The 19,661-nt window shown below is 49.9% G+C and overlaps 7 protein-coding genes across 7 annotated transcripts; 2 read left to right on the top strand and 5 right to left on the bottom strand.

Annotated features, from left to right (window-relative positions):
* Positions 1-3,470: 3,470 nt before the first annotated feature.
* Positions 3,471-5,107, bottom strand: J4E78_010242 (uncharacterized protein; the record flags this gene model as incomplete). The annotated part of the gene is made up of 2 exons (XM_049370821.1): positions 3,471-4,902; positions 5,103-5,107. 2 exons carry the CDS (start codon positions 5,105-5,107, stop codon positions 3,471-3,473), a joined length of 1,437 nt encoding a protein of 478 aa, XP_049217406.1.
* A 319-nt stretch (positions 5,108-5,426) lies between these two features.
* On the bottom strand, positions 5,427-6,191 carry J4E78_010241 (uncharacterized protein; the record flags this gene model as incomplete). Its single annotated transcript, XM_049370820.1, has 1 exon — positions 5,427-6,191. One exon carries the CDS (start codon positions 6,189-6,191, stop codon positions 5,427-5,429), a length of 765 nt encoding a protein of 254 aa, XP_049217405.1.
* Positions 6,192-6,415: 224 nt separating this feature from the next.
* On the bottom strand, positions 6,416-9,289 carry J4E78_010240 (uncharacterized protein; the record flags this gene model as incomplete). Its single annotated transcript, XM_049370819.1, has 1 exon — positions 6,416-9,289. The coding sequence occupies one exon, from the start codon at positions 9,287-9,289 to the stop codon at positions 6,416-6,418; it is 2,874 nt and encodes a 957-aa protein (XP_049217404.1).
* A 2,676-nt stretch (positions 9,290-11,965) lies between these two features.
* Positions 11,966-13,330, top strand: J4E78_010239 (uncharacterized protein; the record flags this gene model as incomplete). The annotated part of the gene is made up of 1 exon (XM_049370818.1): positions 11,966-13,330. One exon carries the CDS (start codon positions 11,966-11,968, stop codon positions 13,328-13,330), a length of 1,365 nt encoding a protein of 454 aa, XP_049217403.1.
* A 555-nt stretch (positions 13,331-13,885) lies between these two features.
* On the top strand, positions 13,886-14,596 carry J4E78_010238 (uncharacterized protein; the record flags this gene model as incomplete). Its single annotated transcript, XM_049370817.1, has 4 exons — positions 13,886-13,984; positions 14,084-14,255; positions 14,305-14,466; positions 14,571-14,596. The coding sequence occupies 4 exons, from the start codon at positions 13,886-13,888 to the stop codon at positions 14,594-14,596; spliced, it is 459 nt and encodes a 152-aa protein (XP_049217402.1).
* A 26-nt stretch (positions 14,597-14,622) lies between these two features.
* On the bottom strand, positions 14,623-16,233 carry J4E78_010237 (uncharacterized protein; the record flags this gene model as incomplete). The annotated part of the gene is made up of 1 exon (XM_049370816.1): positions 14,623-16,233. The coding sequence occupies one exon, from the start codon at positions 16,231-16,233 to the stop codon at positions 14,623-14,625; it is 1,611 nt and encodes a 536-aa protein (XP_049217401.1).
* Positions 16,234-16,440: 207 nt separating this feature from the next.
* J4E78_010236 (uncharacterized protein) lies at positions 16,441-19,119 on the bottom strand (the record flags this gene model as incomplete). The annotated part of the gene is made up of 5 exons (XM_049370815.1): positions 16,441-17,173; positions 17,223-17,551; positions 17,601-17,789; positions 18,197-18,855; positions 18,950-19,119. Coding segments are annotated over 5 exons (2,080 nt in total), but the record flags the coding sequence as incomplete, so codon positions are not given.
* Between the last annotated feature and the right edge of the window lie 542 nt (positions 19,120-19,661).

Below are 19,661 nucleotides of genomic sequence, written 5' to 3'. Positions count from 1 at the left end.
AGTTAGAAAACTATTAAAATAAGTTATAAAGTAAGTTATAAAGTAAAAATACTATATATTTTTATATATAAGTTAGTATATCTTCTTATATATTTACTACTACTTATACTATATTAGAACTTTTCTAAATAAATTTCTACTTTTAAAGCTATTACTATATAATAAATATTTTTAATAATACTAATATTTTTATTTTATATAATTTTAAGAACTTTTATTTCTAAGTTCTATACTTTAGTATACTTTCTTTATTAAAACTTATCTTTATTAGCTTAGTAAGCTTTTATAGTATTATTAACTTTATTTTTAATAATTTACTTACTTTTTTAAATTAAGTTTTTAACTTTTATATAAACTTAAGTCTTACTTAAGTTTAGTAATTTTATAATAAAAAAATCTTTATTAACTTTAAAAAAATATATTTAAAACTTAAAAAAAGTAAAATATAAGTATATACTAAGTATTTTAATACTATTACTATTAATACTACTACTCTAAAAAAATACTTAAAAGTAGCTATACTAAGTAGTAAAAATACTAAAATAGTAAAAAACTAAATTACTACTTTATAAAATATATAGTAAAAAAGAAATATAAAAGTAAATTTTATATATAATAACTACTAAGCTTATATTTAAAGTAAAAAGAGTATCTTATAAATAAAAAAAATTTTATATTTTATATATAGTATTTAATATATAAATAAAAATACTAGTAGTAGTTATTATATAGTTTAATACTATAAAAGTTAGAAAAATAGTTATATAAGTTTAGTATAGTATTATAAATAGCTATTAAAGATAGTAATTATAGCTTTACTATTATAAATAAATAAGCTATATATTATAAATTTAGTATTATTAGGCTAGCTAACTTATTAAGATTATTAAGTTTAGTAGTATTATTAGTAATTAGATAGAATAAAATTTTATCTCTACAAAGTGTAACACAAACTAGGGCTTAAGGCCGCCTCGCGCTATTGATATAGCCTATTGATAGGAAGGAGGTTCCTGCATAAGCGCTGCTGGACTTGCGCAGCCTAACGCATGCGCTCTGCGTCCGGTGTGTCAAACTTCATCTCCCAACAGCTGGGCATGACATGTGTCTACGTTTGCCATTGTTTGTCGTTCTGAAATTCCTGGGGCTGGGAATAAGGGCGAGGTTGCGATATCATAGCTCGTCGCGAGGTCGCGAGTACACGTAATGATCTCCACTCGCTCCGACAGTTCTGGATCGTGGGCACGGTTCGGCATCGGAAGCAACGACCCGGGCGTGGTGCGTGGGTGGCCTGGAATCGTCGGTCCAGATTCTAACAGTGCGCACGTGACGTCGGTAGATCGCAGAGCACACAGTCTTTAGCACAAACCTACGAGATAGACAAGCCGTGATGCAGGGCCTCTCTCCAGATGCACCGTGGTAAGCCCCGGAGAGTTGTGAAACTGCGAGTCCCAGATCATCCAAGGTTGTTGGTCGGCTAGGATGCACTGCCCTGCAGGTGACGTACAGTGTCGATCGTCAGGCACCTTTACCGGTATGGTAACTTAGCCTCTTTGGAATTCCAAGGACTGGGACCGAACGCATCATGTTCCTCCGAGATGGCAATCGAACATGTGGTTCACTACAATAAGGTGTTTCAAGACAAACAGCGGTTCGCTGAAAGCCAGTGAGTTCCGAAACGCTGGTGGCAACAGTTCATTGCGCACACTGATAAGTTGGTTGACTTTGGGTTCTTCGGGTTGACGTTGTCGTGGTGAAACGTCGGCGTGACGACCCTGGAAGTTTGACGATGGGTGGCAAACCTTCATGCAGTTGTGTGAAAGGGACGTATGGATGTAGACACGTGCAAGACTTTTGCTGCTTCCGAAGAAGTAAAGATATCGTTATTACAATACGAAATCATATCTACGAATACCCTTATCGCACACAGTGCTTCCCTTCTTTGCGTATAACCCCCTCTTTGCAAACCATATCACAGCCCATTTTCAGTGTCACAGCACACCCATCCGTACACCACGTATACTTTCCGTCAGGCAAGCAAGTAACCTCTCCCTCTTGATCACAGGCCAAGCAGTGCTCCCTCACCCGTCCTGCAGGTTCCGCAACGGCGAAGAAGCGCGTCCAGTAATTTATCCTCCTCTTAGTGGCTTTGCTCTCTTCGTCTCGTCGCGCAGAAGGTGTTGCGTTATCCATACCTCTGAACAGTGATGCGTCGATGATGTCCCTGGTCTTCAGAATGAGGATGGAAGAACTGCTAATGTTACTCGCCTTTGTTTCCGTGTCTCGAGCTTTCACGGGTGGTTTCGCATCGGAAGACTGTGTGAACTTAGCCTTGCAACGTGGGTGAGCTGATATAGCAGAAGATGTAGAGGGGGGTTGCTATTGCCGAGGCCGTAGTACTTACGTTGGGTGAGGAGATTGATGCCGTTGACTCCTCGCCGATGCTCGTGATAGACGAAGTGGCTGAGCTACTGGGATCTAAGCTGCTCTTTGTGGGCCAGTAGAATTCGGAAGTCTCTGACCCAGAGATAATCGGTATTGCCAATGGTGTCGCTGAGTTTCCAGATGCGGCACTGCTCAATACCGAGAAGGTAGGGAGGCTTTTTGACGGTATGCTCAAGGTTTCCCAGCGCGTTATCCAAGGCAATACAGGTGTCCAAGGCAGATCGGTGCTGGAATTGCCAGGTACAATATGCGACATAGTGTGGGAGCAAGTAGTACTTTTACCCATCGGACTGGTCGGGCTGGCAGACGTGGCAAGCGTGTCAGTCACCATCGTACTGCCCGCGCTTGGAAGAGATCCAGAAGGCATAGATGTCGGTAAAGGATCATATGTAAAAGACGGTAAGACGAGAGAAGTGGTACCAGAAGGCCATATGGGAATACCGTCGATGATGCATGGTTCAGTTGGATGGGGGCATATGAGAGTAACAGCTGTGCTAGTGGGTTTACTGTAATCAGGTCTATCGGACGGTGCCGTCACTGAGCCTGGTGATGGAGGGACGGCGAACCCGGAGGTATAATTGCCAGTCTCACGAGGTGGCACGTAAGGTGGAGTGGTTGTGGTCGTTGCAGTAACCTTAACATGCGTGGTAGAACTGCCTGTTGGGGGCAGCTGATCGGTCGCCGTAGATGTTTGATTGCTGGTCTCGTCGTTGGGAGCTCCTAGAGCGCAGCTCACGAACAGTGCAATAAGGCCGAGATATACATTGCGAGTGGACATGATAGCGGCGCTAAAATACTTGCAAAATAGTAAGAGGATCGATGTTTGTCGCAAAGGAGAGGTGTGGGAGTGTCGTTTTATCGTGAACAGATATCCACACTCGCTAAATGCATCACTGAGTTGTTCATCGACGTGTCAACATATCTTTTGTGGTCGAATATCGATACTGACAATCAGAAGTGAAGCGTCAAGGTTGTGAAAATTGGAAGCGTGCTCATTCAATCAGGATGTGCGCCATGTTCATCCCCGTTCATGTTCTGATCTCTGCCGCTTTTCTAAGTCGGTTCATGACCGCGGCGGCAATATCGTCACCTGTCTTATCGTCGATACCCTCCACATATATGACCTCGACGCCTTTCTTGTCGAGCTCTCTTAGTGCTGAGAATAGGCCTCTGGCAACATCCTCAGTCTTCGCGCCAAGATTGATCTCCCAAACCTGGACTGCTTCGGGCTTCACAATGTAATGATCGGCGTGTGGTATTTGGTGCTGAGTGACAGATCGCAGAAGGTTCGAAAGGCGCGATGGCGAGTCGTTGACGTCTAAAGAAGCGGCCGTGTCCGGTGAAGCGCAAATTCCTGGTCCATTCTTATCCAATGTCTTCACCTTCTCGGCGCCCAAACCCAACACTTTGTCCCAACTCTTGGTCCTAACGACACCAATGCGCCTCTTGCTCTTGAGCTCCTCCAATGTAGGTTGGCTCGCGCCTGCCTCAAATAGAAGGACCGACGCCTTCGGACTATAGTGTCTGTACTTCATCCCAGGGGCGCGCGGTTTGCTCGAGTCTTCCGCTTGCTTATCCTTGTATCCGACCACTACGTTCTCCCATCCTGGGCATTGCCGTAATTGTTCCACAGTGACGCCACCCGGTCGCAGTATCGCAGGTGGGCTCGATAGTCCGTCTATGACTGTGCTTTCAACGCCTACTTCGCATGGCCCGCCATCGATTATCAGGTTTAGTTTGCCGTTCAAGTCGTCGTAAACGTGTTCCGCAGCAGTGGGCGAAGGTCGTGTGGACGCATTTGCGGATGGTGCGGCGAGTGGGCGACCGCATAGCCGTAACAAGGACAAGGCGATGATAGAACGCGGCATTCGTGCGCCAAAAGTCGGAAGACCTGCTGTCACCTCTGGTGCGAGGATCGAATTCTCAGGGGCCGGTAGAATGATAGTAAGCGGTCCAGGCCAGAAGCGCTCAATCACCGGCCGGTAGATATCCGGAATGGGATCCTTTCCAGCATCTTTGCCGTCTCCCACAACGTCTAATTTGCCCAGAAGTAGCGATCGTAGCTGAGGTAAAGAGTGTATATGGACAATCAAAGGGTTGTCGGCTGGTCGTCCTTTAATCGCGAAGATCTCCTTTACCGCCGCGCTTCTTGTCGCATCCGCGCCAAGTCCGTATACGGTCTCTGTTGGAAAGGCGACCGGGGTGTTCTTATTCACAAGCTCCTCCGCTGCTTGCTTCAGTGTTCCGGCATTAGCCTCACCCTCTGTATTGTCGTATTCTATGTCCCATTCGTCGATTGAGTCCTCCGACTTCTTGAATGTGATCTTCCCCAGTTTCTGAGGATCCACGCGCCGAACGCTAGTTTCAGGCATCGTTACGACGGAGATCTTGTACTTAGTTGGGGCGGTCGCAGTAATCGGCTCGTAGAGTTTGGCGGTGGGCGTGAAGGAGTTAATTGATCTTCTCAGCGTGGAAGTCGGGATGCGGCGGGGCTCTGATGCAGCGACTTGCACCAAAGAACGTATGGAAGCGATATGGAGTGAATTATTCGTGGGTTTGACATTTGGGATGCGGGGATGGCGAGTGGGCATTAGAGTGATGACTGGTGAAAGCCAAAATTTCTCGGAACGTTGTGGGGCTCAGTTCCGATGGCACGCGACGTCATGCCCGGAGCGAAAGCGCGTGACGCGCTCAAGACTTCCAAGGTTTCTAAGGTTTCAAAACAACAACACCAATACTGCTTTGCCCAGATGGTCAAATGGCAATGCTGGACAGACGACATAGGTTTTTTGTTATACTTTTCACACCCCCGACAGCCTCTTGACCGTATCGATGCAGTCATATCACAACCAAACCCCCTAGCTTATCTACCGGATACGATAGAGTGTCCAGTAACTTAGACTGCGGTCTGGTTTTGGTTCGGGCTGGTCATTTTAGTTGCACTTTGTTGTACGATATGATTGCGATAGCTTCGATGTCCTAGCTTATCTACCAAAAGTGTTCGTCATCGAACCATAATTCTGACCTAGTTGCAGCCCTCTATTCTCACCAGAACCAGAGAACGTAGTGGTATTCTGATGTGTCGCAGCAACAGCCTTCTGTAATGCGCCTTGCATCTGTTCGTCATCCTCGCCCAAAGCATCCTTCAGCAGAACTGAGAGTTCCGGTTCATTCGCAACAAGCTCCTCTACGTCTTCGTTGCACAGTCGCTCCCTCTTCTCCTTGATATCATCTGGAAAAGCGGCTATGAGCTCGTTGACTAGACTGGAAATAGACTCAACGAGCTTAATGAAACCGTCGCGAGAGAACAGCGCCCATTTCGTTTTGGTGTACAGGCCGTCGTTCGTCTTGGATGCTTTGTTCGTTCTCCCCAGAGCCAGCTTGTTCATCTTATCACACAACTTCCTCATGCGATCGCTGAGTTCAGGTTCCGATGATCTTCTCTCCAAGTTTTTGGCCTTTTCTTCCGTTACCTGAAATAGCTTGATGATATGCTCAAGCGTCTGTTGCGCAACTTCTTGCTCGTCCGGAGAGAAATGGAGAGGGATTTCAGCGTCCGTGTCTGTAACACCCACGGCACTGCCCCAATGAGAGAGCCGAACCTCGGATAGATGGAGCCTGATGCGGTATGTCTCGAAGTCTTGGCCGAAATCTTTGGCTACACGAACGCACTGAAAGCATTCAAGGGCGTTGTTGAAGAGTGCAGCGATGCCGAGAGCACCAAGTGTAAGTCCAGCCGCTTCTGCCATCTTGGGATGTGCTAAGAGGATTGATAACGCAGGACGGCAAAGTTGCGACGCTTCTAGTTATAGATCTCAGCGCAGACCATCACATGGTTCTAGCAAACTGTATTATCATCACATGTTCACCGTTGGTAGATGGATTCTTCATTCAAGTAATACGCCTAGAACAAGGTAATGATATCAGAACACATATTTGGAGTGTTTTGACCGAAAGCGACACGGCGAATACGTTACTTCTTCGCCCTGAGAGCCCAGTCATCGATGATCTGAACCACACCTGCATGGCCTCCTGCTTCAGCTCTCATGCGGGCATTCTTGCCCCCCTTATCCTTGGTCTTGGAGCTGGCTCCGTTCTCGAGAAGCATCTCCACAACCTTTGCAAAGCCATTTTCAGCCGCGATGATGAGTGGTGTCTTCTTTTGTCCATTAGTACCATTGATCGCTACTCCTTTTGCGACCAGCAACTTCGCAGCTTGAAGAGAACCGTGCTTGGCCGCAATATGAAGAGACATGCTCATGTCAACATCTCGTTGCAGGAAGAGTTCGAGAAGGCTTGCGTCGTCTGTCTCGGTAGCAATGCGCAGCATCTTAGTCGTCGGCATGGCACCCCTCTTCAGCAACATCTGCAGAGTCTCGTGGCTCTTGAGAAGGAATGCCAATTCGATCATTCTCGAGGATGATCCATCGTTGTGCAAGCGAACCACCGAGTCTGCGCTCGAACGGAAAGAATCCAATAAGAGCTCGACGATCGATGAAGACACGTTAGAGGCTAGGGCAAAATACAGGAACCTCTTTTCTCGCTCGCTTTGATGACCAACCGTGCTAATTCTTGGTAGGAGAAACCGAATCACATCTTCATGGCCATACCCAATCGCGTATTCTAAGCCGTAATCCAGGTAAAGATGCAGGTCTTTGGTTCGGGATAACAAGGTCTCTACAAGCTTCAGGCTGCCTCCAAAGCAGGCTGCAACGAAGGCAGGCGTAGGAACTCCGAAAGCCTCATACAAGCATGATGGTAGACTGAGTGCATCTGTATCAGCTCCGGCATCTAGTAGGACATGCACAACGTCTTCGAGACCTTGACCACACGCATCCCAGAGTGCTGTTTCTTCTTCGCTTTTTCCAGTCCAGATATTGCATGCTCTGACGTTTGGGCTACCTCCACGATCAAGGAGATACTTGAGGACGCTAGTATGACCCTCAGCGGCAGCGGTAAAGACTGATTTATCGTCTATGGTTGCGCCCTGATCACACAGCCAAGCGATCGCGTCTTTGTGACCTCTCTGGGTAGCGTGATTTAGTGGTGATTGCCCTCGTAGACCTAAGAGGTTCACGACATCGGAACGTGGCATATCTGGAACGGTAGAAAAGGACGCCATCCATGGCAGCACGCCTAGAGCTGCCGAAAGATGCATTGGAGGGATGGTTTCTAGCTCCTTGCTGTAGGGGGCTATTTCGGGATCAGCGAACTTAACAGGCAGTTCCTGTTTCAACGAAGGGCTCGTTGCCATTCGGAATGACCACCACCAGCTGGTATATGCCATGCCGCCTTCTTTGAAGAAGGTATCGATTCTGCTGTCCAAGAGATCCATAGCCAGGTCTTTTCCGATGAGCCTCGCATGGTTTGGCCAGTATACCGTGGCGTATGATACTAGCGGAAGTCGCGCATTCATAACTCCATCATCGTAGAACCAATACTCTTCATTAGAGAGATTATTGTAGAGATAATCCAGGCACGTACGCGCGATTTGGTGGTGTATTGCATCTGCTTGACAGAAAAAGGGCTGAATGTCGGCAGCGTTATCCCCCCCGCTCGACTCAAACAGATGTTCCTTCAATGAGTAATGGACCAAATCGACCGTAGGCGCTTGAATAGTGTCAGCGACATGTCTGACGATAAGCAAAGACTTGCACCATGTGATACGATCACTGAGTCTTTGCTCTACTGATATCGTCTCGGACCCATCGATGTCCAGCACCGCTGCTAGCTCAGCCAAGCTCATCGGTCTCATCGCTTGTGCTACCCAATGCAGCAGCTTGATACAATCTGAGCGATACTGCGGTTTTGAGTGTACTTGGTGAAGAAGTCGGTTGTAGAGCGGGCAAAGTCCGGTAGGAAACTCGGCTAGCGAACTCTCGATCTCCGTAGGCGTCTCTTTGACCGAAAGTTCGCCCATTACGCAACCAATCCAAAGGAAAGAATTACCCGAGCGTGACTGCAGGCTTTCTTTGACTTGACTCTGTAGCGCTGGTGTGCAACCGGGCACCTGAGTTGCCATTTCAGCTACTCGCGCATCGATAAATCTGGTGATACTCTCGTCGTAGCCCGGGTCTTGTATGGTGTCTAGGTCGATTCTGGACGAAAAGTTCATGCTTGCGATATCCCGACTCGCAACGAGAATCCTCAAGTCCCTCACATCTTTGCCGGAGCTGTTGGTATGAAGGTTGGACAGCTTCTGTGCCATCCAACGAGCTGTGTCGTCATCGCACTCGTCAAGCCCGTCGACCAAATACACCAGACCTCCAAGCTCCTCCTCGTGCAGTAGCTCGGTGAAAATTCGCCAAAGGGCATCACGCGACTGTATCGTAGCCTTCGCTCTCCGATCCTCTTGAAAGTACGGGAAGATCTTGCTGTGCAGACGTCGTTTTTGCTCGATAATTTGATGTATTAGAGTGCGGAGGATTGCACATGCTGAACTGCGATTTGTGTCCCGATGGTCGCAGAAGAAGTATGCGAAGACTTGGTTGCGAGCATAGCATAGTTCCTTGAGCAAGCCCGTGATGTGAACCGAAATCATTGTCTTGCCTTTTCCAGGCCCGCCTGTAATCCATAGTGTCTTGGATGAGGACCCGTTCAAGCAACCCGAGAAAGTGCTGTCTTGCCAAATCCAGTCGCATGTGCCAGAAACGGGGCTACCCTTAGTGTTCACGACATGTTCGCGGTCAACATCAGGGTCTGTTACCCAGAGCGCATTGGTACACTTGTCGAATCGCTGCTCATCGGTATGACATCCGGACTGATGGTTGATATTTCCGAAGTTCTGGCCTACCATGACGCCATTATTGATATTGGCGATTAGGTTCGCAGTGTTTCGTACCGTCATGTCTGCCATGGTGGTGAGGCTACAGGCACGATCTCCTCAGTGACGAATCATCTTATCTTAAAGTCGCAGAGGACAGCAAACATAAGATCTCACACAAACTTCCTGTCGGTTTGCTAGTTCAAAACCACGTATGTCAACATGGTGACATGTTGAATCAGTTTAAGGGTGACTTTGCATGCTGCATTGAGTGGCCCAGACCGTAAACATCCTGAAGCCGTGCGACCTATGAAATTAAACGAAGGCCAGGGCATGAACATGTTTATGTAGTTGCAAGCAGCAATATACTGCTACATAATGTAAACAATGGTGTGTGGGAAATACACTTGCATTGCGATTATTTACTGTCTTGCTCAGTCGCGTGGTGCCTGCGTTCTAAGACCAGCACATTCAACAAGCGAGAGTAGTCGCAAGTGGCGCATCAAAGGATGAAATTCTACACCGATCGTGTCACACTCGCTCTTTCTGCTTGTTCTTTGCTGCCCAGCGAACGGGCAGCAACCCCCCATCATCACTGATGCAGGTGGGCCTACATGGACACCGAGCTAGTCAGCCACCTCCCCGTCAGACACCACTGAATCGACTACATCAAGACCAGGAAGCTGCTAACTAATATCACTGAGTAATGTCCAAAGACGTTTCCCAAAGGCTCACATCACGAAGCCTTTTCGTGTCCTGTAAACATAAGAGAAGATTCGGCGAAGTTCCCGAGGTTCTTGGACTAGTAGTACTGAGAAGATATGCGGGGATGGCTTCATAGCCTCGGGAGTCTTACGGACGTACAGGCAACGGCGATAGACCGCATACACTGCCGAACGCTTGGTGCTGATGTCTCTTTGGGTGACTGTTATTAGGGACCGAACATCTTGCCAAGACTTAGTGCCGTTTACACTTTGTAGTATTTGAGATAGGTGGAGGATGCGTGGGTAGTGACGATTGAGTCTTCAAAGAGTAAGAGGCCAGTATGGTGGCGAGGCTGACGGCACTTGCAGATGTTGCACGCATCAAATTACCTAGACTATGGGTATGGGCGAACCTTCTCATCGCATAGTTTGAGCCTCGTGTTCTTGCCGGATGTTGCGACGTTCGTCGTCCTATGGATAGACGAGGTTGAAGAAAGTGCTCCTCTACCTATGGAACTCGGTCGTATGGGAATGCCAAAATGACTGCACTGCGACGCGACAAACTTCCGCAAATGGACTGGTTATCGAGTGGTCGATGTAAGACAGCTCACTGATGAACTCTCATGGCTACTGGTGAGCAGTAAGCAAGACCACTGATTGGCAAGACCTGTTCGGTAGTTGTTCGGCAACTGAGGGTTATCCGGTACACTTTCCCCTGAAAACTACCTAGGTAGATTACTAATTACTCATTATCTGGAGAAGACGGCGACGCCATGTAAGGGTCGCCGGCGCAGGGCGCTGTTGCTGGGACTATTAGCCAATAGCATGGTTCTCGTATGTCAGAAGTGCCAGTCGTGGATCTGCCCAAGCACCAACCGGGCAATTTGATGGTCGATCTGAACCACGGAATGAACGAGACCCGGGGTAGTTTCCGCTAGCGTCGCGCTAAACAACGATTTCGTCGAGCTTATCTCTACACTTGCGCTGGACGCCACGCCGCTCCGTCATCTTGATCAGATTCACACGGTGCCTTCCGTCTATAGCGCATGTTGCCAGTGGGTCAAACGGACTTGCGTCGTGGAGTCTATTCACATCTTGACAGGCAGTTTGCGGAGTTCCACCGGGTCTGTCCGCCAAGTGCCACTTTTGGCGTGCCAACAATGAATGTTTTTTCATCAAAAAAAGAACTAAAGTCATCTCCAGGCTCCGGACAAGCGGACGGTAATAGCAAAAAAGAAGTTGGCTAGGGGTATGTCGTGGATGGCATCCATCATCGCTGGTTGCACCGCGCGGGAACTACCCGATGTAGCAAACTGAATTGTTTCCCAATCGGATGATGCATCCTCCAATTCATTTTGCGTCAAGAAGACTTCTGTAATCCACGTCAAGAGAAATTGAAATCTGTAGGAGACTACTAGAGGATCTTCGCAACTTCACTTACACTCCCCGCAACAGTCATGAATCGCCGTGGTGCTGCTCTAACTTGGATCTATCCCCAGTCGCCTCTCGAGAAAACACTGCAAATTCCCAGCACCTCCTTGTCTGAGGCCTTTTCACTACTACATCGGGATGACTAGGCAAACAAGAGGGCCTCGAAGGGCACTCTGTCATTCATGAACTTCTTTCGCAGCCAACTCAGGGTCTGACTATACTGCTGATCACGGAATGGCATCCGTTGTCCCTCAATAGCGTATTGCCGCCTGTAGCTCCAGTCTTGGCGACTTTACCCCAGCCATGTGAGCCTTGCAGATCGACGTGGGCGATTACTGTCTTGGGACGATCCTACGACTGCCCCGGACAATGGGTTATGGTCGCCACCGCGACTGTTGGCTGCACACTGACAAAGTAGTCCATGGACTAGCGGATCAACCATCAGAAGATACTCGAATTCGTTCGAGACCGAAGACACCGGCTATGAGGAGCGTTGGGAGTGACCCTTAACTCCACAGTGGGGAACTTACGCTAGTCTGCAGCCGTGTATGCAAAGAAATATAAGATAGACGAGATCTGCTCACTGTCATCAGCATCTCTTCACCCTCCATTACTGCATTACACAATGTTCGCGAAGACATCTCTCGTGCTCCTTACCGGGCCAGCTCTGCTGGTCTCAGCTTTCCCCGAGATAGCTCGTATGGTCGCTGAGAAGCGCATCCAAGAGCGTCAAACAACGCCACAAATTATCGAATTCCCAGAATACCCAGGCACACCCAACCACGCCCTCTTCAACCAATTCGACCCTGCCCTCCAACTCGTCAACACATCTGGCGAGCACGAGTGGCGCGCCCCAGGCAAAGGAGATATCCGCGGTCCTTGTGCCGGCCTCAACGCCGCCGCAAACCACGGTTACATCCAGCGCGACGGTGTCGTCGATGCAGCAAGCATCAACACCGGTCTCTGGCAAGCTTTCGGCCTCGACAAGACGGCCACCATCTTCCTCGAGACCGCAACAGCCTTCTTCAACGGCGACCCCATCTCCGGCCGCTGGAGCATCGGTCCCCATTCAGACAAGACCAGTTCTCTTCCCCCACTGGTTGGTGACCTCCTTGGCAACGAAACAGGAATCTGCGCATACGGCCATCTAAGAAGTGAGGGCGATGCCAGTATCACCCGTGGTGATTGGCTCGCACCTGAGATGAACTCCAACTGCCGCTCCTACCCGCAATACATGCAAGAGCTCTTTGACCTCTCCAACCAGCGTGCAGGAGGTCTGATCACGCCCCGTGTCCTCGCAGAGCACTCCAACAACCGCAAAAAGCACAGCATCGCTACCAACCCATTCTACTTCAGTCCCGCGTACGCTGGTGTTGCATTCACCTTTGGCGCACACATGTTCGCGTACCACTTGCTTGCGAACCACAGCGCTGAGGCTCCCCGCGGATTCCTGACGCAAGATGTATTCATGGACTTCTTCAGCTACAAGCGCGACGCCAGCGGTGCGTTGACGTACAAGTATGGCTATGAGCGCATCCCAGACAACTGGTACAAGCGCCACCCGCTCGACCCATGGACCCTTGCAGACATTGGTGTCTCGACCGCACAGCAATGTGCCGCGTACCCGTTGAACTGCCAGGTCGGTGGCAACACGGGCGCCGTCAACAGTTTCTCGGGCGTCAATCTGGGTGACATTACTGGCGGCTTCATCAACTTCGCAGAGGACTTGAACGACCCCAAGAAGATGGGCTGCTTCATCGCGCAGGCCGTGCAGGCGGATACCCCGTCTTTCTTGAGCAAGCTTCTTGGAGGTGCTGCTCTGACTGCTGCTTTGGCTGCTGTTGACAGTCGTCTTGGACCGGCGCTGCAGCCGCTTAAGGATCTAGGCGGCGGATGCCAGGGCGTGCCGGCGGGCAGGAGTATGTTCGACTATGGCATCAACTTCCCCGGTGCCACTCTCGAGACCGAAGGCCCCAGGTCTGGACAATAGAGTTGGTATGTCGTGTCAGGTGTAAGTAGCTGATAGATAGAAATATTAGCTGCAAGTAAATACAAATTCCTTAGTTCGATGATTACTCTGAATTATGCAGGTGAAAACGGTGAGGCGTAGTAGCAAGACTGCTTTTAGCATGGGAGTGGGCAGCATCTGCTTCCACGCTTCTTTTAATCTGTTGAGGACACTCGTCTCACACAACGGTTGAAGTGTCAACGGACTGTATCGTGAATTTACCCAAAAACAAAATGCGGTCCTGTCTCAACAATGATCCAGATCAGACCCGCCATACATGCGCAATCGACAGAAGATGTGAGCAGAAAGGAGGTGTCGCGCCTGCCAGAACTCGAGATTCTAGACCCACATCTTCTTCATCCCCATTGGCCCTGCTCGGCTCCTCCAACGGCCTAGCCCCGCACTAGTCCCAGCTAGTGCGGCGGCATCGCTGAACCCTGAATCCCCATCCCAACTTCCTCAAAACTCCCCTTCCGAGTCGTCCCACCCCTGCTATCGCCTTTGCATAACCCGCGATAGCAAGAACTGTCCTACATCATGCCTTCTGCAGCCGATATTCTTAGCGATCCCGAAATCGCGCAAGCATACGAAGACGTGCGCTCTGACAAATCCGAGACCACGTGGCTTATCTTGAAGGTACATCCGATAATGCGCCCGAAGGGTTTCGTTCACCGAGACGTGATCGAAGGCGTCAAGCAAGAACATTTGAGGGATTTGACGGCTGACCATCCTCAGTATGCATCCGCAACCTCAGACAACCTCAAACTTGCCGGCACAGGAAGCGGCGACATTGCCGAGATGACGGAGAGTCTTGGCGACGACGAAGCAGCATACGCCTACGTGCGCATGAAGCTAGGAAACGACGAGTACAGCGAGCGCGTCAAGTTTGCTTTTGTTGTTTGGCAAGGTCTGTCATGTCCCCTGCCTCAATATCGACATTGCTGAGACGACTTTAGGACCCCAAACAAAGGTGATGCGCAAAGCCAAGATGAGCTTCCAGAGTGGGCAGGTCAAGCAGGTCATCCGTACCTATGCTGTGGAGATCCAGACAGGGGATAAGAAGGATTTGGAGGAAGAGGCTGTGACGATGAAGCTTAGGAAAGCTATGGGTGCGAATTGTGAGTATACGTTTTGCTATTTGTGTTGACGGAGGAGCATTCGATATTTGGTACAAGACCAGAACATGACGAAAGAACGACGCGTGTACTAATCGTTTGAACAGATGATCGTCAGAAAACAAACTACTAGAATATCTTATGCCATACGGTAACGAATTAATCCGACTCCACGAGTCGACCGCGGGAGTCATATTGTGGTATCACATTGCCTTCGATGCCTTGCGTCTTGCACAATCCCAAAAGCTGCTCTCTAGGCTCGTCCCCAAGCCAGTACCCCGTAAACAACTGGGTTCCCACGTCATATGTCAATTTCCTTAGACGCGGTGTCGCGGCCTTCCACTCCGGCTCCCGATCTTGTACCCATTTGCAAGAGTCACCCTCGTGAGAGATAACCACACCTGAGGCTAGTGTTTGACCCGCAAGGTATTGTCGGAAGATAGCCATGGCCTGGATATCTTCAAAGCGCATTTCGAGTGCCTCGTATGCAGAGAGATCATTCGTGATTGTCAACGTTTCGAGCGTCGGAGAGAGATGTTTCGCTAGGTTTGGCGTATTATTCATACCAAACAGCACAGGGAATGAAGCAGTCAAAGTCGTGAGAACGGGGAAATCGTGTAGTGGACCTAGACCTTCTCTTACAGGTTCCGCGGCGTCGGTTGGGAGGTCATCGCTACCATTGTTATTATAGTGCTTGTAACGCACGGTCAGATCGGTAAGCGTGCCGCGTATATGCCGTAGTGTATCCTTCAAGATCGACAAACGGAGAGGTGGGTGGTCTGGATGCAAACAGCAATCGTAGTAGAAGACCTTGACGTTGGGCGTCTGCCTGAGCAGATACTGGATAGTGAGAGGGTCCATCGAAGAGGGAGTAAGACGGAGAGTCGTCAGTGTCTGCGATAGAGGAGGTGTCTCCAGTGGCCACTCGAATGAGCCGTCCACTCCATCTCCCTCGTCCCATAGTCCGCCATAGTCATCATAGTCGCCCTCTCTCAATGAGCACGTGATAAGGTCGAGCGACTCTATCGCCGGCAGATAGAAGAAGTGAAGTAGAGTCTCTTGCTCGCTCCAGAAACTACGCTCCCACGTTGCGGCCGCCCCCTCCGTCTCTTCCAAGGTAACGCACACAGTTTTCAACTTGGCGAACCATACTGGTTGTCCATCATCTGCTTCTGACGCTGCAGCATTCTTCATGATGGCATACTTCATCATGGCAGGAAACCACCGATTACCCAAGAAGAATCCCCACTCCATAGTCAAGGATTCCAAATGCGCTTGACATGTGCCGACGAGAAGTGCGATCAACATATGCTGCGCCTGTTGTGTCCAGCCATGGCCCCACGTCTGGAACCCTTCCTCTGTTACATGAGCCTTGAACATCTCAGTTTCCCACTCTTTGCCACTTGCATCATACTCAAAGTCTGGGAAGATATCTCCGGCAACGTCTAAGTAGCCGTACTCTACACATCCCTTGGCGCAGAACTCTAGTCTCTTGATCAGCCGGATGTATTCGGGCTTCTTGGTGAGCGTGCGGATCAGAGTCTGTATTTTAGGCGCTTTCTCGGTTCTTCTTTGCATGCCGCGCTGCGGTCCTCTGGTTTCTTTTGAATAGGTGTTGTCCCACGTAAGAGTGACGGTGTGGTACGCTGCTGGTATGGCGACGGCGTGGAGGGCCTTGCATGTTTGAGCTAGGTTGATGATGGCGCGGCTTCCAAGATCGGCGAGTATGGAATCGAGTAGTTCAGCAGGAAGCTCGGTGATTGATGCCATCCTGATTTCTTCGAGAAAGAGTGAGGGCGAGGTATAGGCGTGAAGGAAGACGGAAGGTGCAGACTCGGATATAAGGGAATTAGGCAGCCGTGTCAGTGCGCGACTTCCAAAACGGGTCGCCTTGTTGACTCGCATAGTACGCTATCGTCATTCATGATCGTGAGATCGTGTATCTATATCCATATGTCCAAGCATATTATGCAGCATCTATAGCGAAGGCTTGTTCATGTGCGGAAACACATGTCCTAGCCCACCACCGGGGTCCGTTTTCGTCTCGCTAGGACTCGCCCTTGACGCCGCATCGACTGTTGGCTGCAACTCGGTCGGAGAGTCGTCTTTATCCTTATCATCCTCCTGCTTCCTTGCTAGCTTGTTATCGACGTGGTTCTCAAGCCATTTGTGTTCCGCTTGATTCAACCTCAAACTCTCTTCCACGTCACGCGTGAGCTTGTCGACCTCATCTTCCAGCAACTCGTCGTGGCTCTTCTTGACTGTCTCCTTGGGTGCCACGGGTTCCTCAGCAGGCGCGGTTGTTGCCCAGAGCGCTTCCAGCTCGTCTGTCCACCCGCATGCCTCTGCCAACTTTCTCACACCGCTATCGCAATCCTCCAGCAACAAAACATCGTCTGGCCGTGTTCCCATATCGCCGACCCTCTCTGAGTTTATAAGCAGTCGTGGGGTCTCGTCTTCGCAAAGCTGCGGTAGCGAAGAGAACGGGGCTACGCTGAGCGACGTGCCCATGACGATGCACAAGTCGGCTTGTGCTGGGAGGCTTCGGTTGTCGAAGAATGCGGATGGTAATTGTTCTCCGAAGAACACGATTTCTGGCTTGACGAGTCCGTCACATACCGAGTCGACGCAGCGTGGCACCGATTTGTTCTGGATGGCTTCGTTCATGCGCTCCTTTGGGTATGACTTCTTGCAATCGATGCAACATTGCCTGTACCGAATCAGTATTGCTTGCAGCATGTAGAGGAGAGCCTACTCACGTCGCGAAACTGCCATGCGCCTCTATTATCTTGTCGCCGGGGACTCCAGCCTCACGCTCTAGACAGTCGATGTTCTGAGTGAAGAGCTTCAGTAGCAGCCCTTTCTGATAGAGCAGGCTTATGAAGGAATGTGTTATCGTCGGCCTGAACTTCCCGGGGTATAGTTCTTGGGCGAGAGAGTAGAACGGCTCGGGCGTCTTGCGGAAGAAATCGATGTCGAAGACGGCTTCGGGGTACGGCAGATTCAGGCGAGCGAGATTGGCGTATAGACCGGTTTCTGGTGATCTGAAGTCTGGTATGCCGGCGGAAGTACTTATGCCCGCACCTGTCTTCCCAATGTCAGCACGCGTCTGACCATGCCAACGCGCTGGAACTCACCATGACGACAATCTTCTTCGCCCGCCCATCCTTGATGTATTGCGCGAGAGCCTCCAGAGTACGCGCCGATAAGGTCTGAGGTGGCGCATTTGGGTCTACAACCCGTGACTCGTCCTGTCCCATCCTGCCTCTTTTGCCTTTGCCCTTTCGACCTTTTTCAGTGTTGCGCCACGGCTTGTTCTGTTGCGCCTGTTGGCGGTGCGCTTTATGTTTGCGTCCTATTTTGAAGGATGTGAATGCGCGATTGTAATAAAAAAGACGAGAAGAACGTGTGACTGTGATGGATAAGGCTGTGGGACGTATGACAGGCGCGTATTGCATGCCGTGGTGGGCGCCAGTGCCCCACGGAAATTATATCTCGGGAGTCCGGCGGAGGTGCTGCGTCATGGTCATGCAACCCCAGCGACGCCTCCTCACCAAATGCTCCCACCGACACCACACACCTCACGACTCACGGTGCGACGCAAATAGTTGAAACATTGCTAGTCGATATGTAATACCTCAATATATGTAAGCTACTTGAAACACGGCCCCAACTGATACAAGCACTCTTCATTGGGACAAGTCCCCGTTACCTCCTCGCCCGAGCAACTCACGTTTGCCACGACTTCCTTCCCATCAATCGCGTCTTTCACGTCCTTCAACCGGTTATCTCGAGCGCTTCTCTCGACAGTCTCTCGAATAGCCATGCAATCAAATTTCCCCTGGTCTGTTGTACCCGTGAACTTGACCACGACCTTCATATGTGCGACTTCTTTCCCTTCTCCGTCCTTGACGCTCACTCGAACATACTCGGGCGCGTTACACCACCTCAGTATCTTCTTCCTCGCATTGAAGGAAAGACAAAATTTTGGGTTGCAGCCGGGGCAAATCGTAGACTCCTGGTCGAACTTGTAACAATTCTTCTCATCCTCGCCACTCTTTTGGAAGGTATCTGCGATCTGAGCGATGAAAACGTTCTGCAGCGACTTTCCGTTGTACTTGTTCCCTCCTTCGTTTTTACCCGGGATGTAGTCACTCTCAACATTGACTTCAACGAAGTTCGTTTTCTTTTCCACGAAACCATCTTTGTCAGGGTACTCTATGTTGTCAAATTTGTCCTTCTTGGTTTTGCAGGTATTAGCGCCAGTTTTGTCGTCGTCGCAGCGGTTCTTGAGCGTATCGGTCAGGCCTTCGGATATGTAGCGACCGTACCATTGGCCGACGTGTTGGCGGTTGTTGCTTATCTCGATCGAAAAGGTGTATGGTTGAGGACCTGAAGTTGGACTCGGGGTGGGAGAGGGTAAGGTTGCCAAGGTGGTACCGGGAAAAGATGTCGATGTGCTGACTACATCAGATATAGAAATGACGGCCGAGGCGGTAGTGGAAGTACTGTCTGACCAGGCTGACGAAGAGCTGGTGAGGACGGTCGAGGAAGTTGGAGTCGGCAGTTGCGTTGGAGTCGTAGACGATGAGGTCGCCGTGGCGATGCTTGATGCTGGTGGTGGGCTGTATGTTACCCAGGTTGGTGGTTTGCTCGCTGGTAAGTCAGTTCAGCATTACGCATTGGTCTTCTGAATGGCACTAACTTGCGCCCTGATTTCCTCCCGCGCTTCCGACGAGCAACGAAAAGAATGCTACGCCAGCGTAGTACTTCATCTTTGCAGCAGTTGAAGTTCGCATCATGGATCACTCAACTTCGAGGGTTGCGAAGATGCTGTGATGTGTCTTGAGAAGATATAGTGACCTGTCAGTTCAATGTCGCAACCCGTCAAGTTCGTTACGTGAAGTTGGTGGTCAGGAGTGTATCGCTTGCTGCTCATCCATTCCATCATCGCGAAATCGTTGATCAATGCCTCAGCGTCACGGACTTCACGCTGTAGAATCTGCATGGATGGATGGTTGCGTCAATCTTCATTGGAGGGTGGAACTACCCCATTATCGCAAAAGCTAGAACGAGTCCATCTGATAGACTTGTTCGTATTCGAACGCCTCTGAAGCCTTCCGAGGTTGTCGTCACCCAGCTCAACCTGTGGGCATGACGAAGATACGACGAAGAGATATACTCAAGTGCCCGGGGGG

Source organism: Alternaria triticimaculans (genome assembly GCF_023758025.1).
Source record: "Alternaria triticimaculans strain BMP 0046 chromosome Unknown scaffold_29, whole genome shotgun sequence".
NCBI lineage: Eukaryota > Fungi > Ascomycota > Dothideomycetes > Pleosporales > Pleosporaceae > Alternaria > Alternaria triticimaculans.
This window is presented reverse-complemented; position numbering and strand designations above follow the sequence as displayed.